The sequence below is a fragment of the Colobus angolensis genome, unplaced genomic scaffold, assembly GCF_000951035.1.
Source record: "Colobus angolensis palliatus isolate OR3802 unplaced genomic scaffold, Cang.pa_1.0 Scaffold112, whole genome shotgun sequence".
Taxonomy (NCBI): Eukaryota; Metazoa; Chordata; class Mammalia; order Primates; family Cercopithecidae; genus Colobus; species Colobus angolensis.
In genome coordinates, this window is record NW_012112253.1 from 8890241 (window position 1) to 8905972 (window position 15732).

The following is a 15732-nucleotide window of genomic DNA, read 5'->3' on the forward strand; positions in this document are numbered from 1 at the left end:
GGGCAGACGAGTGGCGCCCCGACACCCCCTCTTCTCCCGCAGCCCCGCCAGCGCCACCCCCCGCGGGCCGCAGGGGCTCATGCAGCCGCCAAGGTAAGCGCGGGTCGGGAGCCGGGCGGACCCGGCTCTGACATCTCCGAGGCGCCGCCGACACTTGCCGGGGCCACGGCGCTGCTTTGGTCTTCCCCAGCCCCGCGTCTCATCTTGCTCTCATCTTGCCCACATTTGGAGCTTTGCTGCGCGCCTCGATCGCTTTAGCTGTTGGCAGCAGGAAAGTTTTTGTGGTTTGGTGTTTCTTCTTTTTTCCTAAAATACTCTAACCCCGGGCAGCCGCCAGTGCGCGTGGTTGGGCAGACCCGGCACACGTCCCTTACACCGTGTGCGGGCTGGGAGCTCCCTCCCTCCGCCGGGCTCGCGGAGCCCGGGACTGAGCCGGCCACCCGGCTGTCCTGCCGTGAACCCCCATTGGCCCGCGCCGCCCGGGCCCCCGCCTCCCGCTGGACGCCCGGCTGCGGAGCTGCCTGGCGAGCTCCTGCCCTCGGGGACGTCGGCGCAGTGCACCGCGTGGGCTCGCGTCCCGGCAACCCTTTGCCTGGGCGCGCCGGCGTACGGGAAAGTGCGGACCTTGGGTTGAGGGCCGAGGATGCCCATTGCCAAGCCGCCCCGGCGTTCCTAAGTGGACGGGTGGGCACGGCGACGATTCAGCGCCGGCTCGCGCCGCAGCTTAACCCAGGGGTAGAAGCCTAGGCAAGGAGACAGGTGTATTTAATGGGAGGGCCGGTGTGGGGGACGCTCGGGTGCAATTCGGAATTATATCTTATTAATGTAATTGTATTAGACTTGCTCAGAGTTGGAATCAGTTCTCCCAGATTGAGATTTTAATGGGAGCCTGTGAGCTGCTATTATGTGGTGTGGTTTTGGGAGGTGTTGGGTTGTATTTATTTTATAAATTCGGTGTCTTGCGGGCGGAGTAGGGGAAGTAGCGCCATCTAGCGGAAGTGGTGAGCTGTGCATTCCTCTTAGGCTTCGAAGTTGTGTGTTCTCAAAGGAGTCTCCTGCGCGAGGTGGAGAGGTGGGAACCAGCCCTCGCCTCCAGGTTAGAGGCTACAGTAGCTCTCTGGAGTATCAGCGGTACCAGGGAGAAACCCCGACGTCCCATGCTCAGCACATTGAGCTCAGAGGATGAAATTACGGGTCGTGTTGAGTGGCGTGCTGTCACCTAAGGGAGTTCCATCACCTTCACCTGGTTTTAGACTCTTCCAGTAAAAACATAATATAAAATGTTAACTGCTGCAAGAAGATGCCCCTTCCTCGAGCATCTGGTGCAGAGATCTTGAAAATCAATTCACAACCCTCTCTTCTCCTGTGCATCACAAACAGGTGATTTCTTGGGTGGATTTTGAGCCATGACCCCTGGGAAAGAGAGTAACTGTGCTCTGAAGGGCAGCAGGAGGAGAACTGGGAGACGGCCTCCTGCCCATCTGTACAGGAACAGAATAGTGGACCCAAACTGACTTTTTTTTTTTTTTTGCACATACAAAGAAGGGGTTTCTTGCTGTTACCACAAGTGACAAGCAAGCCCTCTTTACAGGGACATGATCTCCAGTTAACAATTGGGGCAGACGTGGCTGGATGGCAAGTCCTGCAAACAAAGGCTCCGTCTGGGTGGGGCACCCACACATCCAGGGCGGGCTCCACGTTCTCTGTGGCTGGTTTTTGCTGCCACCTTCCAGGCCAGATAATATATTATCAGTGAGCTGGGTTCACCCTGTTCTGAAGGGCACCCTGGCCCCTTGTAGAGCAGTGTAGTGGTCTACTGTAGTACCCCCTTGAGACTCTCTGGGCTGTGGCAGTAGTGAAAGAGGTCTTAGCCTCCTTTTTTCAAGCATTCTGCTTCCATTATTTCCCTCCCAGGTGTCAAACAGTTGCTTACACTCTCCAATAGACATATGAAATGGTGGGTGGCTGGTCTGCCCCCTCATACTGTCTCAAACTGTGTCTTCGTTGGCAAATATTTATTTCATCATGAGACTTGTGACAAACAGGGTCTTAGAATAGCTTGGCATCTCATTCAAGGAGAGCAGCACCTTTGACTTTTGCTAAGAAATCTCTGTCTGCTTTCTCTTTTTACAAACCTCTCCCAAGGTATGACTTGCTGCTTCCCAGTGTATGTAATAAGAGAGAATGAAGGCACAAGAATCCCCTGTTTAATACAGTCCCATTGCTCTTCAGCAGCCCTGTGAGAAGCCAAACACAAGAATTCTTAGATGAGAGTTGCAAAATGAAATAAATAGGGGCTGAGCATCCCTGACATTGGGACAGGGAGTTTTTCAGCCATTCTCTCAGGGATGCTTGCTGCTCCCAGGAAGCAGGCAGGAACGGGTGCTGGTATTTTCAGTTTCTCAGAAGAAACTGATGGCCAGAAAGCAGAAGGGATATGGCCAGGGTTCTGTGTTTCTAAAGTGCTTTTTTCCCCCTGCAACCTTGCTACCAAATGACTTAAGTTCTAGCGCTTGTTTTTACCAAGTATGGTTGCAAAATTTGTTCCTGCCTTGGAGCATGCAGTATAGACATGAAAGAAGGCATGGTCACCAATCCATCAAGAAGCCTGCCATCCAGGGAAAGAGGCAGGATGTATCCGAGTGCAATTGAGCAAAAACATACAAGGATTATCTGAAAGCAGTGCAGGCTAATTGGAATCTGTTAGTTCTGTGAAATGAAATGACACTACTCCTTACAGGTAATTATTCTGGAACATGATTTATAATATCCCAAAGGTAAGTTTACTTAACTTTTAAGTGTCTGTGGTGTTCCTGTGGCTCTTTTAGGGAATGATGTTGCTTCTATTATTTAGCCATTCAACAAACTTAACATAAATTTAACCTGAAGAAGGGAAGCTCCAGGTTTCCCCGCCTGTTTGGTATCCAGCCTATCCAAAAGACAGGCTCCTCTTTTTCTTATTTTGAGCAAATGACTGCTCAGTTTCAGCCTCTCTTAGCAACAGAGCTATAAAGGAGCAATGAATAAGGCAGTGGAAAAAATTAAGGACTGCCTTACTCAAGTATGCATATAAGGCCAGGCAGAAGTCAGTTTCCTTGGTGACAGATGAACAAATGAACTGTATTGAAAGGATACCCAGTTTCTTAGCCAGGTCTGTCCTGTGAGTAGAAGTGCTATATCATGTTAGAACCCAGGGGTCAGGAGGCAAGAATGCCTTAGTGAGGTGTGAAACTTGACAATTCTTAGGGCAGGAAGAAGAAGGAATTTTCAAATTGGGGCAGAAATTGACAGAATAAATGCAAGTGACTTTTGTAACCTCATATAAAAATGTTTAAGTCACTGCTAACTGACTAACATAAAAATGTACTATGTACCTACCCAACTTATGAAATGATGATGTCCAGATTACTACAGTAAATAATGGAAGTGTAGCAAACAGTTTATGCAGAGAGTGACTACAGAATTGCTGGTTGAATTTACTTTTCTCATTTTTCAATTGCTTGTTTAAAGCAGTGCTACAAGATGAAAAACTTTCAGAAAGCAAAATACTTGATTTGCCAGAGCCTGAAAATTAGGCAGAAAGTTTAAAGACTCTGTCAACTCTCTGGTCAAAGGAGGCCAATTCCCATAGGTGCTGTGTCCTCTGTGGGCCAAAACAGAGGTCAACGGGTGGGAGTAAAAATGCCTCAAAATTCATTGACTTCTGTCTTGGCAGGACATTTTAGTAGTTATCATCTGTTGTGGCTTCTCCTTATATTTCATTTTTTCATCTTCATGGACTCTAAGATCAAGGTCTTTGTAGCAGCTTGCCCTGGCTGACAGGAAGAGTTTGCTCTGTTTCCTGGTAGTGTTCCATTCTTCTGTCCTTGTAAACAGAGATATTCTGCCTAATATCTCAGTAAGAATTTTGGTAACTATTTTATTCTTGAAGATGGATGCAACCCATTTTTATCCTCTGTAGGTATGTTGAAGGATTTTCTCCTTGATGTCTTTAAACAAGATTAGGTGGAAGCATGCAACATACATATACCTACCCCTGAAGGCCCCACACATCCCTCACATGACTAGTATTGTCAGCCACAGTGCATACTCTTCCTTAGGATTCACTCCACTATTAGACTTTGATACCTTTCTCAACTCATCTGCACCATGTGTCTCTCCTCTCCAGATTGTCTATTCAAAATCCCTGAGATAGCCAGGCATGGTGGCTCACTCCTGTAATCCCAGCACTTTGGGAGGCCAAGGCGGGCAGATCACTTGAGGTCAGGAGTTCGAGACCAGCCTGGCCAACATGGTGAATCCCCATCTCTACTAAAAGTGTAAAAATTGGCCGGGTGTGGTGACACATGACTGTAGTCCCAGCTACTCCGGTGGCTGAGAGAGGAGAATCACTTGAACCCGGGAGGCGGAGGTTGCACTGAACCAAGATCGTGCCCCAGCACTCCAGCCTGGGCAACACAGCCAGACTCCATCTCCAAAACAAACAAACAAACAAACAAACAAACTTTGAGATCTGATTGTTTGAGGTGCTTTCACAAAGTTTGGTTCTCTCTATCGAAGTCTGACCCACTTATAAGCTTGTGAGAATAGAAGACCTTGCTGATGAATTTTGCCTTGCAGGAATACCATTCTACCTATTCAAATGCTCGTCTAAAAGAGGCTTGCTCAAAAACGTCTACTGGACAAATGCTGGGGCCCTCTCAGTCACGTAGAAATGTGCTGCCAGCGTGCATTTTCAGCACTGACAGTGGCAGCCTGAAGAACAGATTGCCCTTGCAAGAACATAACCACTGGACTCTGTCTTCTTCCACACAGGGTTTTTTCTGGTTGTCAGAGCACACAGAAATGCCCGTTTCATTCTTAGAATCATAAAAAGTTACAGGGTTTCCTCAAAATAATTGGTACCTTGAAAATAATAATTAACATTTGTTTGGAAGTTTTGGTGTCTAATGTGCTTTCATTTACATTTTGGTTTAATATCCTTTATGGAAAGAGGTAAAGTATAAAGAATAAATAGATTTTTTTGTGCAATTGCATTTTCCCATGTGGGCTCCCATTTATTGATACAAGGGAAGCAAAGCAAAAAGAGAAGCAAAGCTTAGAGGCTGGGCTTACCTGTAGACATTATGATGGCATTCCCTCCCAGGTCCAACCCTGCTAATAACTCCTCACTGCTGAATTTGGACAGGTCATTTTTGCCTCTGAACATGAGGCTCCTGTGAGTGTATTTTGTTTTATATTTATTTTGTTATATATCAGTCAGTGCAACTAAAATAGTCTGACATTCAGATTTCAGAATACTGATTTCAAAATGCTTCTCTTGACTGGGCATGGTGGCTCACATTTATAATTCCAGCACTTTGGGAGGCCGAGGTTGGCTGACTGTTTGAGCTCAGGAGTTTGAGACCAGCCTGGCCAACATGGTGAAACCCAGTCTCTACTAAAAATACAAAAATTAGCCAGACATGGTGGCGTGCACCTGTGGTCCCAGCTACTTGAGGGGCTGAGGTGGGAGGATCGCTTGAACCTTGGAGGTGGAGGTTGCAGTGAGCAATGACCATGCCATTGCGCTCCAGCCTGGATGATAGAGTGAGACCTTGTCTTTAAAAAAAAAAAAAAACAGCTTCTCTTGCTTTCCTGAAACACTTGGATTTGGTTTTGTGTCTTTGGGTATTCCAAGATCATATGACAAAAAAAGCTAACTGCCACCTTCTTCCATGCTATGAGGGTTTTAAGTTGGTATTACTTCTCTCTGATAAGGAGCATTTTGAGCAAGTAGATCCCTAAGCTCCAGGTGTCTGATTTCTTCATGAGTAAATGGATGCTGTTGGCAGGGTCTACTGACTTCAGGCCTGGTGGAGAACATACTGGCCCTGTGAGCCTCAGCCAGGAGTCAGCAAGAGCAAGGCAAACCCAAGCCAAGATGGTGCGCAGGCCCTCCCTTTCTGGGTCAGTGACCAGTCTCTAAAGGCAGAAGCCCATCTGGCTTAAAACTTGAGATGTGCTGTGAGTGGCTTGTGGACTGAAAGAACTCCAATAAATTGATACTGTAGATAGGTTTACCTAAATATCTTCCTGTTGTTTAAGTAAATCTATTTAACTCGCATTCGAAGGCTAAGTCTAGGCAAGTACTCTATGCATACGTGGTCTAAAAAATGTCACCATCCAAAAGAAAGACAAAAAAATTCCATAATCTAATTATTTCAATTTCTTAAGTCTCTAGGATGGATGGGGGAGATTGTTCACGGAAATTTTTCTCTTCTTAAAACGTTTTTATATTTTTGTTAATGTCTGGAAAACAGTATATCCCTAAACATATTCCCATTTCTAATGCATGATCCGTCATTCTACATGTGGGGCATATTATTGGACTGACAGAAATAAATAATCCATGAGTGAAGATGAGAAGCAGCTGTAGTTTGGTGGGAAAAACACTGCACTTGGCATCTCAAAACCTGGGTTTAAGCCTCTGCACGGCTACTTGTATTTATGGTCCTTAGACCAGACTTACAAATGAGTCTGTCTCATTTGTGAAATGGAAACGGCTGTGCCCATTGCATAGTTAAGATGACAACACTGTGATTATATGGGGGAGCTTTTTCTAGTAGGTGCTCATTAGGTCTCAAGTATAACTGAAATGAACTTAAAACCCACCTAGAAGTCAAGGTTATCCATGAGTCCTTGCAGAATTCTGCAGAGCTCCCCCAAGATCCTATACATACAAAGGCTCTAGCAGAATCTGGCACATAATTTTAATCCAAACAATAGTTCCTATCCATGATATAAAAAGAATATTGGCAACTACTTATCAACACTTACTCTATGCCAGACATCTGTTCTAAGTGGGTTATTACTGTATTAACTCATTTAATCCTCACAACAATCTTTTGATTGATCTGCAGATATATCCCTATCTTACAGATGAAATAACTGAGATCTAGAAAGTCTGTGTTCAGACTGCATGTTCCTGGCCCAGCGTACTATATTACCTCTGTAATGTAAAGTGAAGAAATTCCCTTAGCCTCTGACAAATTTAAGAAAGAAAAACAATGGTGGAAGAGAATGTCACATAAGGTGACATATTGGTTCTTCTTTCTGGATTGGCACTTTTCCCCACCTCCCATCAGCTAGGGATTGTCTCTATTTCAGCTTTGCTTAGCCATTCTAAACAGTGTTGAATTTGATGAACAACTTGGTTATCTGTTCCTATTGCTAAATGTCTATGGTATTTGTGCTTGGCACTAAATTATTCATTAATCCAAATACTCCAGCCTTCTGTTGGTTGAGAGAGAGACGCAGACTCACTGTCGGTTCAGACAGTTGCCATTTGGTGGATAACTTGTTCCAAGCCAGTTCTTCTCCCTAGAACTTACTGGAATGGGGAGACATAAGCGCTGTGTGGTCTGTTCTCTTTTATGGGAACCTGGTATGTCTTGTGCATGCATACCCAAAAGCTGCTTTCAAACCTCAGGCGGTTGCTAAATGTTTCTAAGGTGTGGTTTCAGGTATACCATAGTATTGTTGGGGATTATTGCTGAATTTCATGCTGACATTAAAACATAAAAATGTCACTCTTCAAATGACATTTCCTACATGCTTGGCCACATTTTCACTTGGGGACTTTAGAAGTGTTACAGATGAGGCCTCAGAATGGCTCCTCACAATCAGGTGTGGGCAAGACTAGTTAGTTACAGAGCCAGTATCAATTCACTGGATCCCTGGAAACAGGACTCTGGAGCTTGGAGATCTCCTGGGGCAGCCAGGCTGTGATTCTGCAGATTGAGAAGCTGAGGGGCCGAAGATAGGACAGGGCATGCTGCCCCACAGTTGGAGTTAGGACCACCCCAAATCCCAGGTCTCTGTCTTTCCCTGTATTCACTGGCAGTGTCTTGAAGCTTTCCATCTCAACACTGACAATTAAGCAGTTCATAAATACTGTTGCTTTTGTACTGGGTTTTGCAGGCAGAAGAATGTGCAGACTTGGAGACCCGATAGTAGGTGTGATAGGAAGGCTCAGACAAGAGTTTTAAGAAGAAAGCAGTGGTCAGGGGGAGACTTTCATTAAGAAAGTGTAGTTGTACCCCAGTTTATAGTCCCGGTAAGAAGAAAGGGGAGAAGTAGGGAGAAAAGAAACATGACTGCTCCAGGAGGTTACTGAGAATACAGGAAGTCAAGAAGGACAGGTATGAAAGAAGGAAAGAGAGTCACATCCAAATACCACAGAAAGGCGGCGCTGGCCGACCAGCAGGAAGGCTCCAGCCCAGCCCAGCCTGAACTGAGCCTGGGGCAGCAGAGGTCAAAAGGAGCACAGAGGGAGTCCTTGCTTCTGTTCAGAGCAAGAGGATGGAGTAGGGTTAGTAGAGGCAGAGAAAAAATGAAAAGCCCCATGCCTGAGGAGCAGCTGTGATCTCATCAGAGGTGACCTGGCAGCTGGGAGTCACCAAGACCTGCCCAAACCTCACTCTGTCACCAAGCCTGCTGGGTGACCTCAAGCAGGTTACTTACCTTCTGCAGTGTAAGTTTGGGTGAATGTGCCAAAAACCCCATCTCCACAAAAAAATACCAAAGAATGACCCAGGCATGGTGGCATGTGTACCTGTGGTCCCAGCCCCTCAGGAGGCTGAGGAGGAAGGATCGCTTGAACCCTGGAGGTTGAGGCAGCAGTGAGCCATGATTGTGCCATGCTACTCCAGCCTGGGCAACAGAGCAAGACTTTGTCTCAAAAAAAAAATTTAAAACCCATTAAAATATTGGAATAAAATCCAGTACTTGGTAATATTTGATAATTTTTTAATTAAAAATTTTAGTTTAATTTTTAAATGAAAAATTTTAATTTTGGTAAAATTTTTAAATTTTTGGTAGTTTTGTTCTTCTTGGTAATTATGTCTTAATTACCAAGAATAAAGTCCCTCATGGTGAGGGAAGCAGCATCAAAGCTCAGGTGATACTCTTTGTACAGAGAGAAAGGAAGCCTCAGATAATGAAGATGGCAGCAACATCCTCATAGCCAAAATGTGCAGTGATCCTTCCATGTGGCGCCTGTATCCATAGGCATACACACTGTGCCTCCTGCCCACAAGGGGAGTCCACCCTACCTGAGAAGGGTCTTTATTTATTTATTTTATTTTATTTTATTTTATTTTTTTTTTGCAACAGTCTCACTCTGTTGCCCAGGCTGGAGTACAGTTGCAGGATCTCCGCTCACTGCGACCTCTGCCTCCTGGGTTCAAGTGATTCTCCTGCCTCAGACTCTGAAGTAGCTGGGGTTACAGGTGCCCACCACCATGCCTGGCTAATTATTGTATTTTTAGTAAAAAGGGGGTTTCACCACGTTGGCCAGGCTGGTCTCAAATTCCTGACATCAGGTAATCCGCCTGCCTCGGCCTCCCAAAATGCTGGGATCACAGATGTGAGCCACCACACCCGGTCAGAAGGGTCATTTTAAATAGCCACTTTTGCAGAATATATACTAAAAAGTATTAGTGAAGCACACTTTATAAAGTCTCAGCTAGCTGAACGAAGCACAATATGTTTTCTAAAAAGAACATGAAACCCAACCAATCTATTAACATTCTTTAAGGAGTCAGAAACAGGCCTGGAGACGAGGGAGAAACCCAGGATGAATTCTGTTTAGACTTTAAAAATTCCTTCTGACAAAGTTCCACCCCAAAGGTCATTTACGATAGTAAGTCTCTCTAGCATGTGCGGGGAAATTGCCATGGATCAGAATTATCCTTGGAGACAAGAAATAAAAAACAGGATAAACAGGTACTTTTCTGGATGAAGAATTATTAACAGTGAGGATCCCCCAGGATTGCGGGTGCACCCAGACTTAGTTTAAATTTACATGGATTATCTGAAGGAGACAAAGCTCAGATGGTTCCAGGCTTTGGGATGAAATGAAGGCTATGCAGAGATGGCAAACAAATGGTGATTAACTGCAGGATGAGCTTAGAAGTTAGCAAGAACATGCATATTAAGCTTTTGCAGGCGCAAGTCTGTTAATGCATTTATGAGAACATAATCCAAATTACAAGAAAATGGACTTTGTCCAGTCTGTTTATAGCCACAGAAGAGGATCCTTGGGGTCTTTGCAAAATGTTTGTTTGCTACAGGCCACTCAGGACCAAGTGTTCAGAAAATGCGAAAATACTATCAGAAATTATGTTGGAAAGCAAGCAAAAAATAGTATTCTACCTGGGCTCTACCCAAACCTGGCAGTTGTATTCTCTTCCCCTTGAGAAAAATATCTCAGAACTGCAGAAGGTGAGCAATGTCATCACCTGAAGTTCTTCGTAAGAGGCCGGGCTGCTTTGTACCTTAAGGGTTTTAGTGTGGAAAGATGAAGCCAGAAAGGCGATATGATCAAAGTCTATAAAACCTTGAAGGTTGTGGAGAGAGAGAACAAGTACTGATTCATCAAATCTGAGATGAACACACTCCAGGGTGGCCGTCAATATTTGAAAGAGGAATTTGAGGGATAAATTAAAAATAAGGATCTGTTCCCATACTCTGAGCTGTAAACTGAGGCAACTCAGTTCCTCAAGACATGGTCTGGACAAACATTTTTTAGGACATGGGGAAATGGGCGGTTACTAAAGAAATGTCAAAATCTTGGTCAGTAAGTGAATGGTGGATCAAGAGCCATTGGTAACATATCCCTGTGCTTGCGAGGTTGGCAACAATACCTGGGACCAGCGTTGGGTCATTTCCTCCATATTAGACAGGAATCTGTTAGTGAGAGAAATCTAGATCAAACTAGTTTCAGCAAAATAAGGAATTTTTCTCAGCTTCCATAGCTGGAAGAGGTACTAGAGTAGTTCACAAGAGCTCAGGAAAGAGCTGCAAGGGAGTCACATGCTGAAGAGTGGCTTGGGGAGGGTTAGCCTAAATAAAATCTTCATCACTCCCCAAAAAGCTTACCTGATAAAATACAATTTAAGTAAAAACAAAATGTCAGCTGGGCGCAGCGGCTCATACCTAGAATCCCAGCACTTTGTGAGGCAGAGACAGGCAGATTACTTGAGCCCAGGAGTTTGAGGCCAGCCTGGCTAACATGGTGAAACCCTGTCTCTACTAAAAGTACAAAAATTGGCTGGGTGTGGTGGCACATGCCTGTAATCCCAGCTGCTCAGGAGGCTGAGACACAAGAATTGCTTGAACCCAGGAGGTGGAGGTTGCAGTGAGCCGAGATGGTACCATTGTGCTCCAGCCTCCTGGGCGACAGGGCAGCGCGCATGCGCACGTGCGCGCGCGCTCACACACACACACACACACACACACACACACACACACACACACACAGTATGTCAGGTCCTCAAATGCCGCCTCAACTACTAACACTCATAAACACTCACCGTCCCACAAGATTGCTGCCCTAAACCCATCCTATGTTGGAATCAGATCAGAACTGAAGCTTCTTCTGTAGCAACAATCTCAAGAAAGGTTCTGATTGGTCCAGCTCGAGTCACTTGCAATCACTTTTATTGAAAGTAATTGTTAGGTTATATGTCTTGCCTTGACTTGAATCCCAGGGGGCAGAAACTGACTGACCTGGGTCTTTTGTGCACCTGCCAGCAGCAAGGAGGGCATGGGCCCGAGACTGATAGAACTTACAAACCCAGCGATTCCCCTAGACATGAGTCACCTAGGGGAGCTCCTTTAAAATGCTGATGCCCAGGCTCTACCCCCCAGAGATTCAGATTTTGCTGCTTTGGAGTAGGGCCTGGACAGCTCTAATGTTTTTACATCTCCCACAGTGGTCTCCCAAAAGAATAAATCTCTCCCCCTCTTGAGGCTTTGGGTTGGGCTCCCGGGTGCTTCACAGGCTCCCCCAAGCTCTTTGCTCTGTTTCTCCAGCTTCACCTCTTCCTTCTACAGCTGCACTTCAGCCTTTGCAGATCCTCAGGCAAAACACACCTTGTTCTGGCATGCTGGGTGTTCCTTCTGCCTGGAGTTTTCTCCCTGCCATCCCCTTCCTTGCCCATCAACTCCCCCGGCACACTCCTACACTGGGAAAGCTCCTTTCCCCTCCCTGCACCCCAAACTGGGCTGGAGGCCCCTGGCACCTGTGTTCTCTGTCTTCCCCTGTCAGAGTCTGTGTTATGCTTTATTGAAAGTGATTGTTAAGTAATCTGTCTCGCCTTGACTTTAAGCCCAGTGCGGACTTGCTCACCACCATTGGAATGAATGGCACATGGAGTTCAGCATGCTTGGCGTGGCATTTATTAGCCATTTATTGGGTGAGTGCTTAAGCATTCCCAGCCTCAGTTTCTTCATCTGCAAAATGAGGATGATAATAGAACCTTCCTTAGCTGAAAGTTTCTAGAAATGTAAAGTACTTAGCTGGCACCTGACACAATGTAAAAATACGTCAAAATGTTAGCCATTATTTTGAAAGACAATACCTTTTTTGGTGAAGGTCATTCACTCCTCACCTCTCCTTTAGCACTCATTTTTCTCTATTATCTGTTTCTACCAGCAATTCAGAAATAGGGACTGTCTTATTTATCCCCCAAAGTCTAGCCTGCCTCAGGTCCTGAATATATATTTGTTGACTGATGACTCAGGCACTAGATTTGAGAACACTCTGTTCATACCCAGAAGCAGGCAAAGTTGGAGCCCCTGACTATCACTACCCCTGAGAGGGCTTCAGCCGTATGCAGAACCCTTCCTTTCAGAAGCCCCTTGACCCCTTTCCCCCCATCAAATAGCTACCCCCCACGTGGAGAGGGAGAGAAGGTGGAAGGGGATGCTCAGGATTGGGACCTCCACAGTCGGGGCTGAAGAAAGCGGGCAAGAGCCATGCATGAGAGTGTCTCTATCCCCAGGTCTAAGCTATAGCCTAGGGGACACCATATACTTGGTTAGACTCTGTGGGGCTGTGTGTTTGAAGTCAACTACACTTTCGGGTTAAATGAGTTTCTATGGCGAACAGAGTGCTGAGTTCTCAAATCTAACATTTTCAGGAATTTTTTATTCCTGCAGAGAGTTGAGGAGTTGTTTAAAAGTTGATTGGTTTAGCCAGTATAGATAGATTCCTCAAGGTCAGCACAACCCCGTACTGCTCTAGTTGGGGCTAGATTTCTCATGATAGTCTAAACTGTGTGATGGCCAAGTCCCCACTTTGAAGATGTCCAAATTCAGCCTCAGACATTTCTCCTCAAGCGAGGGGAGGGAAAAAAAAAAAAGCCCTTTGCATCCCTTTCCCAAATTATTTGCTCATGCCATAAGACTGGGGTCTCCTAAAATAGCAGCTAGTCCCGGTCTCCTAGCAGGGACACTGGAACTCCCATGACCTGGGGCTTCTTCCAGGTTCTATTCAGTTGTATTTTTGGAGTGACAATATTATCAGCCTGATCCTTTACACATGAAGAAACGGAAATGTAGAGGTTAAAAGTCCTGCTGCGAGAAGAACCAACTGAAAAAAAAAAAAAATTCTCAGGCTTTACAGCAAGCAAACTTCACTATGATTTTTACGGTTCTGATTCTGTATCCCCTGGGGGTTATCTCAGTTGCTTCTTTAGGATGGGGTTTATTATGTTGTACATATATCCTGATGTGTCTGTATGAATCTTTGTCTTTTTGAGGGGAAGGCAGAGAGCGGTTCTTTTTTTAGATATTGTTCCTAAAAAGGAATAAATGGATACACCTGTTTGTCAAAACGCCTTTGCTTTTTGTGCAACTGCTTTATATTAACGATACTAAAAAAAAAAAAAAAAAAAAAAAAAAAAAACTTTAAAAAAAAAACTACTGTATATAATGGAATTGCAGAATATGCTGCACAAGTATTTTATTTAGTTATCCTTGCTTTAAGAATATTGGATGACATTTCCTGATGTGGGAGAAACTGCTTTTTTTTTCTGCTTCTGTAACATAGTTGAAGATTTCTTTTTTCTGTTCTCATTGGGAAAAGAAAAAAAAAAAAGGCCTGCTGCAGAAAGTCCACTCTTGGGCAAGGGCAGCCCCAGAAGGGCATGATCTCTGGGCTTCTGCGGGCTGCATGGCCTCCCCTGGATCCTGAGCCCTGGTGTCTGACCTGGACATGCTGCAGCAGTGACGGTGGTTAATTACTGTCCAGGTGACTTGGAATGCCAGTGATCCCTTCTCATTAGCGAGAGACTCTAGAACTATCTGGTGAAAGGCAGACTCTAGCAAATGGTGTTAATTAGTGGACCTCAGAGGTGAAAAGGCCACATGGTAGCCTCTGTGCAGCCTGGCACAGTGTCTGCTTAGCGTGCCCTGGTGGCCGCTGGAATGGGCTGCTGTTCCATGATGCTGCAGAATAACTTGTTGGGTCAGGCCCCAGGACTGGCCAAGCTTAAAGGGAAGACCATTTTCGATGGTGGGCTTTCACTGGGAAAATCGTAGCATTTTGCAGAGTCATGCCTAAAATGAACCCTGGTTTGGGGGAAAAAACAATTAGAGCCTGTGGATCTGAGACCTAAATATTTTAGGACAACACAGTGGTAACCCCACTGTAAAGAAGAGTTGTGTCTGGCGTTTCCACCTTGGGAAAGAGCAGCTTCGTGTTGCCCTGTTGCACAGCTGGCTGAGGCATGGTCCCCTTGTGTACCTGTTTTGTGGAAGCCAGATTCATAAGTCTTGCTGCTGGGGTTGTGTCTTCACAGACATAGGGCCTTCTCCCCTTCCTTCAAAACTTGCTCCTCTCCACACCCCCGACCTGGCAGCCAGAACCCCAAATGCAGCTGCAGCCCTGCAGCCTTGCAGCCTGTGTGGCCTTTGCAGCAAGTGAGGACTGTGATAGTGCTTAAGAGAAACATCTAAATTGGATAAAAACCCAGAGGTGTTTTTTCCCCGAAGAACCAGATGGGCAGGCTTAGGAGTGAGGTGAGGAGGGTGGTGGGGGGAATTGGTTTGACTAAAAACACTTGCTCAGGACTATTTGCGTTTCATCCAAAAGATGTCTCTCAGGGGAAGTTACCAGTCCCTTAAATATCACAACGGCAGCAGAACTGCAGGGCCCAGGGAACCTTGGGAAGGAGATGTTTTTTTCCCAGAAAAATAAGCGACAGAGTTAGGAAAGGTCACCATCCTGAAGCCCTCCCAAGTGCAGCCTTGCGGGCCTCACAGAGAGCGCCAAACCGTCCGGCCCTGCGCGCGACGGGGACGGACATAGCCACATCTCTGGAGTAGCAGCTGTGTCAGGGTGGCAAGGTTAGGCCCGCAGGCCCTCAGCTCGGGGGCGCAGCCGGGGCAAGTCCTCAGGAAGCAGCGAGGTGCTTGAAGGGGGTGCTGGAGGCAGCCCCAAGCGCAGTCAGGATGGGTGGCCCGGGGCCACGACGGGCGGGAACCTCGAGGTGCGTTTAGTAGCTGAGATGCAGAGAGCCAACCTGCCCAGACCTAGACAACTCGGAAGTGGATTTTTCAGCCTCCTACACCGGTGTCGCGTCTGAGTGCGACAGATGAGCCAGGGGGCGTCGGTGGCAGCTTGGGGTCGGCAGTCTGGTTGGAAAGTAGGGCTGAGATTTGTCTCCAAGCACGGTTTTCTACTTGGATTGGATATTTGTGGAGGAGATTAAGGGGGCGCCCTGCCTCCCTTATGCCCTGTGGGGCTTGGGCCTCCCAAGGGCGCTGGGCCTGTTTTGCAAGGACAGCCGCGGGCTGGAGATGGCGCGAGGGTCGAGGAGCGTGGCGCTGCCTCTGATCTAGGGCCGTGGTTTTCCGAGGTCCTCAGGGCTTGCGCCGCAGCCTGGCAGCCTGAGTCCCCAC

The 15732-nt window shown here is 46.3% G+C and overlaps 1 protein-coding gene across 5 annotated transcripts in view; it reads left to right on the forward strand.

Annotated features, from left to right (window-relative positions):
* The first annotated feature begins 6 nt into the window (after nucleotides 1–6).
* The window catches only part of RGMA (repulsive guidance molecule family member a), a 46150-nt gene continuing 30424 nt past the window's right edge, over nucleotides 7–15732 (forward strand). Inside the window, exon 1 of one of the 5 annotated variants that reach the window (XM_011958017.1) lies at nucleotides 7–93. In XM_011958017.1, the coding sequence (XP_011813407.1) occupies nucleotides 80–93 (14 nt within the window). In that variant the 5' untranslated portion in view covers nucleotides 7–79. The other 4 variants (XM_011958011.1, XM_011958040.1, XM_011958030.1 and 1 more) reach the window with 4 other exon arrangements.